This window comes from Babylonia areolata, chromosome 2 (genome assembly GCF_041734735.1).
Source record: "Babylonia areolata isolate BAREFJ2019XMU chromosome 2, ASM4173473v1, whole genome shotgun sequence".
Lineage (NCBI taxonomy): Eukaryota > Metazoa > Mollusca > Gastropoda > Neogastropoda > Buccinidae > Babylonia > Babylonia areolata.
Window position 1 is genome coordinate 63,975,044 of NC_134877.1, and position 8,772 is coordinate 63,983,815.

Here is an 8,772-nt window from a genome sequence, read left to right on the forward strand (position 1 = left end):
CACTGCATTTCTTGTCAGGCCACGTCAGCAAAGTAAGAGCTGTATGATCAGTGGTTTCTCCACTGCAGTGGGGAATCATTCACAGCTTAGTTTTTTTGTGAAGGACTATGACTCTCAAACCAGGAGGCAAATTTGCACTGGCTTTTAGTTCTGCAGCCCTGGGGACTAGTTGGCCTTTGTGAACCATCCCAACGCCGACTGTCCTGAAACCCTCTTGGCCTCTGGGAACCATCCCCAACGCCGACTGTCCTGAAACCCTCTTGGCCTCTGGGACCATCCCAACGCCGACTGTCCTGAAACCCTCTTGGCCTCTGGGAACCATCCCCAACGCCGACTGTCCTGAAACCCTCTTGGCCTCTGGGAACCATCCCAACGCCGACTGTCCTGAAACCCTCTTGGCCCAGAGAGTGGGGATGTAACTAGGGCAAGGCACTCTCCGCTATTATCAAATTCAAGCCCAGATAGTCGGGGCAGCAGTTACCTCCTCTTCTGTCTGCTGGTCATTGTCGCAAACGACTGGCTATCATACATACTTCTTTCAGCAGTGACAGCAGTCTCAAGCGCCAAAGTTGAAGCTTTGTCCAGTTGAGGTTGACCTTGAGGTTATCTTTGTATCTTTCTACTCTTCTTCGGGTGTCCCTGATTGCGACTGTCATGTGCCAGCTCACCTACTCACGGTATACTATAAACAAATAAAAAAAAAAATTAAAAAAAAGAAGCAACAGGCAAATGTACAGTTAGATCGGTTCAGCTATTTGGGTCATTTGGACGTGCATTGTGATCTATGATAACATACCAACAGTGACTAAAAATTCACGCTATATATGATATAAATAAAGAAATGCACACAAAGCAAATACCATGCACCCCCACGTCAATATTCTTGAGGCAACTGTGTCTGTTATTTCCGTGTAATAACCTTTTCTTTACACGTTATCTCTTCATACAAGCAATTTGTACGAATACGCGACCACACACTCACACACACACACACACACACACGCGCGCGCGCGCGCGCGCTATCACTAACACACAGAGGTGAGAGAGACAGACAGACTGACAGACAGAGACAGAGAGGCAGTGAGAGACAGACAAACAGACAAACAGAGGAGAGAGAGAGAGAGTAAGTGAAAGAAGAGAGAGAGAGAGGTGGGGTGGGGTTGGGGGTGGCAGAGGAAAGGAGAGGGAGTAACATGGAGAGAGGAACACAGTAACTGGGCGTCGACGGAACAACTGTTGACAAACTGACGCAGATTGAGAGGAGAATAAAAAAAAATAAAAAAAAAAAAATAAACCCACCCCCCGCCCCCCAACCAGACAGCCACAGAATACCCCACCGCTGCAGCGAAAGAGAGGCGTCGGGTCACGAGCGGAAGACGTTTAAAAGACAGCGAGGATCCAGCCCCCTGCACACTTGCACCCCTGACCGTCTCACGATGACAGCTGGGTGCCAGCGATCCACACGCCCTCGGGTGGCTGCGTACCCGGGGTACTTGCAGTTACCATGCCTCTTCCTCCACCTGTTGCTGTTGCTGCTGGCCTGTGGGGTCAGCGTTCAGGCTTCTGATGGTGAGTGAGGCTCTGTTCGGGTGTTCGCTGCAACCTCGTGGCTGTGTGTGTGTGTGTGTGTGTGTGTGTGTGTGTGTGTGTGTGTTGTTGTTGTTGTTATTGCTGTTGTTGTTGTTCACACTGTGTGTGTGTGTGTGTGTGTGTGTGTGTGTGTGTGTGGTTGTTGTTGCTGCTGCTGTTGTTGTTCACACTGTGTGTGTGTGTGTTGTTGTTGTTGTTGTTGTTGTTGTTGTTGTTGTTGTTGTTGCTGCTGCTGCTGCTGCTGCTGTTGTTGTTCACACTCTGTGTGTGTGTGTGTGTGTGTGTGTGTGTGTGTGTGTGTGTGTCCGCCGCGTCATCTCGAAGCTTGTGATGATTTTTTTTTGTCAGCTTGTTTAATGGGGTATGAGGACATACAGTAAGCAACCACACTCAACTGACTGTTTTGTAATATATTTTAAAAGTACATATAAGGGTGGAAAAAAGGGTGGTGGTGGTAGATATGAATACATACATGAGTTGGAAAAGAAGAGAGAAAAAAATTGAATAATCGATGCTTTCACAAACTAGCAGGGCACTATTAGTAGCTTGTGATTATAATTGTGCGATTGTATGTGTGTGTGTGTGTGTGAGCGTATGTGTGCATGCATGTGTGTGTGGTTGGGGGGGGGGAAGGGGGGTAAGGGGGGCGGTAGGGGTGAGAGAGAGAGAAATAGAGAATTAAATTATGGTACCAGAGTGTATCCAGAAATATTTCTGAGATGTTTTTGCATTTACCTGTCGGTTTTAAAAGAACAAAATGCGTTCATTAAACACTTCGGCTTTCTGTGACGTGTTTCTGAGGTGTTGGTTAGACTCAAACGTGTGTCGTTGCAATTCAATCAATGGTTCATGATAAATTTCGATTTTTGTATTTACCTGATTCATGATGTCAATGATTCTGTCAATATACCTATCTACTTTATATACTTTTTTTTTCAACTTGCAACTGAAGCCAGAAGGGCTTTCTGGATTGGACAGAGCATACAGAAACAGTTCTAAATACAGGCCCTGTATAATGTTCGTTTCCTTGAATTAGGGCAGGGGGCGTGGGGGTGGGGTGGGGGGTCACTAATCTGCCGTGACAACAAGTGTTACACCAGAAATAACAGACATTCGCCAGAAAGAGGAACAGAGGGGGCAAGGACAAGAATCTTGTGTTAATTTATACGGACGCTCTAGTGTACGAATGGACGGGGAAACCATTTTGTAGATACTCAGGCTTTGACACACATCAGACAAGCCTTGATGAATCTGGGGAACAGTTCTGTTGCGGCGCGCAAGTGACTCTTCGCACGTTTGACAGAGAGAGAGAGAGAGAGAGAGAGAGAGAGAGAGAGAGGATACGATACGATACGATACGATACGATGCGATGATTTATTCAAGAAAAGGCCACAGCTCCATTTGAAGGGTAATGTACAATAATAATTAAGCACCAAACACATGTCAGCCATATACATGCACGCATATTTCAACACACTGTCATTTCACAACAAAGTATACTTTCTTTTGAAGGACTTGTACATAAACAGTTCAATATTTCGAACTAGCTTTTCATTTTTTGACGTCAAAAGCAAGTCTAAAAAATGATGGTTGTTAATAATCATTTTATAGGTATATATTTTTGCCTAATATCTGCAAGCATTGAGAGAGAGAGAGAGAGAGAGAGAGAGAGAGAGAGAGGGGTCTTCTTTGTTCCTTCAAAGGGGAGTCGGGGGATGGGAGGGGTGGGGGCGGAGTTGATATCACACCTAAATGCAGCCGCTGTTTCGCTCTGCAAGTAGCTCTTCAGGCTTACTATGCTGGGTCCTGGTTGCACTCTGAGCTGGATTTGAGTTTAGCGACTGGTTGGTTTTTGCCCTTTATGGTCAAGTTTTTCTAAGTAATCGTCAAAGCGCGCGCAGAACTGGAGTAATTTCGATCCCAGCTCTCACAACTACGCCTTCAAGGGCCACGTACTGGGCAGCCGACACGCACCCCCTCTCGTGGTGCCTAACTTGCCCCCGGTAAAGGGGAGTAACTACATACGCCACCTGCCGATATGTCTTTTAAGAATTGAAAGGTGGAAAACACATAGTCATGGTTCATGGGGACCAGTAACAAAATATTCAAATTTTTTTTTTAAGAGAAAAAAAATAAAGAAAGAAAGGAAAAAAAGAAAGAAAAAAAAGAAAGGGGCTTTCGGTAGAGCGGGGGCCTAGTCAGTGGTAATACACCTGATTAGGAACCGAGGTTCCACGGGTTCGAGTCCATACACGGATCGGGGTTTCAGATTCCACTTCCACAAGATGTTTAGTGGCTGTCTGGGTGCTAGTCATTCGGGTGAAACGATTTACCAAGGACCCGTGCACAGCATGCACTTAGCGTTCGTAAACGAACCCACGGCAACAAAGGGTTTGTCCATGACAAAAAGCTACAGAAAGATCCACCTTTATATAAACCAAAGTTTACATTTGCAGATTGACAGAATAGAATATGCGTGGCGCTGCACTGTGCGGCATGCTCTTGCCGGAGAGAGCAGCCCGAATTTCACACAAAGGAATGTATTGTGACATAGAGTAACCCAATATGATTTTGTCTGCATCTGGAAAACAGCAAGTACCGAGAAAACGCAATAGTTCTTTATAATGTATGAGAAAGCGATACATTACGATTCAGTCTGCAATGTAGGCCTACATTATATCACAAAATTTAGCAACAGTGGTTACATATTCTGCACTTCTTACATTTTACGTTAAACATAGTAATGGAAAATATAATAAACGAGAGGGGAAATAAATAAACATTTTATTTTACGTTGGATGGCGCAATGTACGATGTAAGAAATGCGATAAGTGTGGCAATTGTCACATTTTACGTTTTCATACAGAAACACAAAATGTAACAAATGCGAGCAATGTAATGATTGTTATACATTTCTTCCCACGACATATATGCTGCAAAGATGCAAGAAATGTTACATTGCCACTTTTTCGTTGATATTGGTATATGAAAAGTGTAGCATCCCAAAATTACATCAGTGGATACATTTTTGTTACGGTTGTTTACTCATTGAAAAAACATATACTTAAGTACCACACACTGCTTCTCTCTCTCTCTCTCCCTGTGTCTGTGTGTGTGTGTGTGTGTGTGTGTGTGTGAATGTGCGACTATGTGTCACTTTGTCTAAGCCTCTTCTTTCTCTTTCTTTATCTTTTGTGGGTTTTTTTTCTCCAAAGTTCTTTGTTGTCAAACCGTCGTGCACATAAACCAGCGATTTCACGTCTAAAATCCATCTTGTCTGTCTGCCTCTGTGTGAGTTGTTCTGTTCTGAAACGGTCTGTGAGATCCAATCATGATCGCACGAAGACAGATATTTATATATAGCGCCTATCCGGCTTCCGTCGGAGACCAAGCTCTAAGCGCTTTACAAACACGAGGTCATTTGCACAACAGACTACCTGGGCAGAGCTGACTGACGTCTGCCATTGCGGGGCGCTCATCATTTGTTTCCTGTGTCATTCAATCACAGTTCAGGCACGCACAGAAACACACTCGGATAGACATGTAACATTTTACGTGTATGACCTTTTTGTTTATTTACCCCGCCATGTAGGCGGACATACTCCGTTTTCGGGGGTGTGCATGTTGAGTATGTTCGTGTTTCCACGATCCACCAAACGCTCACATGGATTTCAGGATCTTTAACGTGTGTATTTGATCTTCTGCTTGCGTATACACACGAAGGGGGTTCAGGCACAAGCAGGTCTGCACATATGTCGACCTGGGAGATCGGAAAAATCTCCACCCTTTACTCACCAGGCGCTGTTACCGAGATTCGAACCCTCAGATTGAAAGTCCAACGCTTTAACCACTCGGCTATTGAGCCCGTCCACACTGCAGCGTGGCGACACAACTCCAGGATATGGCGTCCAGATGTTTGACACCCACTGCCATTTTCCCACAGTCGGGTGCCTGATACATACATTGCAACGAGTATCCCCTCGAAACTAGATAGCGGATACCCGAAAGAGTGAAACAAACGATTGGTTTGCGGCGTAAGAAGTGAAGGAGAAAAAGAGGAGAGAGAGAGAGAGAGAGAGAGAGAGAGAGAGAGAGAGAGAGAGAGAGAGAGAGAGAGAGAGAGAGAGAGAGAGAGAGAGAAGACAAGACAAGACAAGACAAGACAAAACAAGACAAAATTCTTTATTTTCGAGGATAATAGATAGCGCTTTTTTACATCCAGTCCCCGCCCTGAAACAGGGTCTGCACTACACAGTACTGCACTATTTGTCATCGCAGAGAGAGAGAGAGAGGGAGAGGGAGAGAGAGAGAACGTGCAAAAGGAAAAAACAAACAAACAACAGATTTGGTGTTGGGACACAGAAACAGAACACATAAACCAAATTCGGAGGCACTGATACGCTACGCTATTGTGCGTAATTATACCACCAGTAATGGAAACAACTGGTAAACGAACCATTTGAGTGGAACACACAGCATGACATGGCTGATTTCCCCACAGTGTGTAAATATATTTATCATTTCTACAATTTCATTCATAAAAGTGAGAACAAAGACTGAATTGTAGCAATTTACACCTTTTCTACTTTCGCAATGCGAGCTACGCGTTCGTAAAATGTAGGATAACAATTGTTTTTGCAACATTTACGTTGCATTATGGCGCATTGGCACGAGGCGGTTTGTGTGTGTGTGTGTGTGTGTGTGTGTGTGTGTGTGTGTGTGTGTGTGTGTGTGTGTGTGTGTGTCTGTGTCTGTGTCTGTGTGTCTGTGTGTCTGTGTTTCGAATCTGGATCACTGGAGGCGTGTTCAAGATCTCTTCAAGAAACGTCAATCAGCGAAGGGAGGTGATGAGACTCATCGTCTGCTATTACCCACAGTGTGGCCGTATTTGTGCGTCTTGCCTTTGGGCTGCGGGCTGCATTCTCATCTCCAGAGTCACTGTCATCTTTATCTCCGTTGTTCGCCGGCTGTGTACTCCCATAAAAAAGCAAAATCACTCAGCCAGGAAGAATCACATCCAGCTTTTGGGATTTTCGAGATGCTCCCCTCTAGTCGACGGTACAGAAGTATAAGAACGAAAACCAATCGCTTCGCCAATAGCTTTCTGTCCAAAGCAGTCAATGCCCTGTCTCTCGAACAAATCCAGTGTGATAACTAGAATTGTGCAACCAAAAACCATTTACCTGAAGATCTAGTCATCAGCCCTATCCACATGTAATATGCAGCTTCTCTTCAAACGTGTGTGTGTGTGTGTGTGTGTGTGTGTGTGTGTGTGTGTGTGTGTGTGTGTGTGTGCGTACGTGCATGTGTGTGTGTGTGGGTGTGTGAGTATGCACAAGTTTTAACATTGATATGCACTTGTATGTATCCTAATTTCTACTGTATCTGTGTTTGTGTATGATTTTCGATTCATGTTCGTATCTTGTTATGTACTATCCCCCACCCCCCACCCCCCAATATTCATTGTGACCCCGGTATACTTGGTAATGAAGACATGTTCTGTTCTGTTCTAATGGTAGTCATTTCCTAAGAGGCACAGCGTTACCCAGGCAGTGGGTTGGGAAAGGCGTTTTAGGATCTTTGAATTCGTTTTCACTGCCTTAATCACGGGGCCTCGCAACTGCGTTCAAAATGACAATGATAATGATAATAACAGTAATGATAATGATGATGATGATGATGATGATAATAATAATAAGAAGAATATGATGACTTTTTTTTTTTTTTTTTTTTAAATTCCAGAACCAGTCTGCACGACCGAGAACATCCCTGCTGAGGACCTTACGATCACTACAACCACCTCTGACACCTCCCCTGACCCTGCGAGTGAGTTCTTGGGTCTCGCTGAACGTTTTGTTCAATGTGCTTCGATTGTGTGTGTGTGTGTGTGTGTGTGTGTGTGTGTGTGTGTGTGTGTGTGTGCGTGCGCGTGTGTGCATGTGTGTGTGTGGGGGGGGGGGGGGGGTGGGGGGGTGCTCTGTAGCGACGCGATCTCCCCGGGGAGAACAGCCCAAATTTCACAGAAAGACTACTGTTGTGACAAAAGAGTACCTGATGCGATACAATACAATACAATGCAATACAATACAATACAATACAATGCAATACAATACAATACAATGGTACTCTGTAGCGACATGATCTCCACGGGGAGAACAGCCTGAATTTCACAGAAAGACTACTGTTGTGACAAAAGAGTAAATGATGCGATACACCACACCACACCACACCACACCACAACACATAAATTCACATCATTCTTGGTCCACAGTGTGGTGCCCGGAGACCTCCGACATGACGCCCCACATCCAGTACAGCCAGAATGACTCCGCCGTGGGCATGTGGGGTCTAAAGGAGGTGCAAATCGGAATCCTGGCCGACCACAGCTTCACGGACTACGCCACAGCCTACAACATCACAATGCTGCAGCAGCACGGGGCCCAGTGGTTCAGCCTGTCCCAGGTCGGTACAGCAGAGAGTGCGGCTGTGGCCCTTGGACGTTTCTATGTTGTATTGTATTGTATTACTCTTTTTGTCACAACACATTCTTCTGTGTGAAATTCGGGTTGCTCTCCCCAGGGAGAGAGCTTCGCTGCGCTGGGAGCGCCACTTTTTAAAAATCTATTTTATTTTATTTTATTATATCAGTTTTTTGTTCTGCCTGCATTTTTATTTGTTTTCCTACGGAAGTTGATTTTTTCCACAGAATTTTGCCAGGGACAACCCTTTTGTTGCCGTGGGTTCTTTTACGTGTGCTAAGTGCGTGCTGCACACTGGACGTTGGTTTATATTCTCATCCGAATGACTTAAGATCCCACAGTCTTTTTACGGCGATCAGGACAGCGAATTCTTACACACTGCGTTCAAGGCTCGGCATAGGAAGGCGGGGCCCAATCCTCCCCTTCCGCCCATTTTGATCAACCTTTCCCTCCCGATGTTAGGTCACCCATTCACACCTGAATGGACTGAGCAATATAGGAGTAAAGTGCTTTTCCAAGGGACACAACACTATGCCGAAACGGGTCATCGAACCCTGATCACTGGTGAACATCATATCAGAAATCCTATTGCCTAATCGACTCTGCTATGGGCCCTTCTTATTTCGAAAGATTGCAAGGCACGCATTGCATGGTACAATAGGATTTGTATTTGTATTTGTATCCCTTTTTATCACAACAGAT

General features: G+C 45.1%; 1 protein-coding gene across 2 annotated transcripts in view; it reads left to right on the forward strand.

Annotated features, from left to right (window-relative positions):
* The first annotated feature begins 1,399 nt into the window (after positions 1-1,399).
* Positions 1,400-8,772, forward strand: part of LOC143276085 (uncharacterized) — a 146,263-nt gene continuing 138,890 nt past the window's right edge. For both annotated transcript variants that reach the window (XM_076580478.1, XM_076580486.1), the window contains exons 1-3: positions 1,400-1,569; positions 7,334-7,417; positions 7,863-8,053. In XM_076580478.1, coding sequence (XP_076436593.1) covers positions 1,437-1,569; positions 7,334-7,417; positions 7,863-8,053 — 408 coding nt within the window. In that variant the 5' untranslated portion in view covers positions 1,400-1,436. The remainder of the gene's footprint in view (positions 1,570-7,333; positions 7,418-7,862; positions 8,054-8,772) is intronic.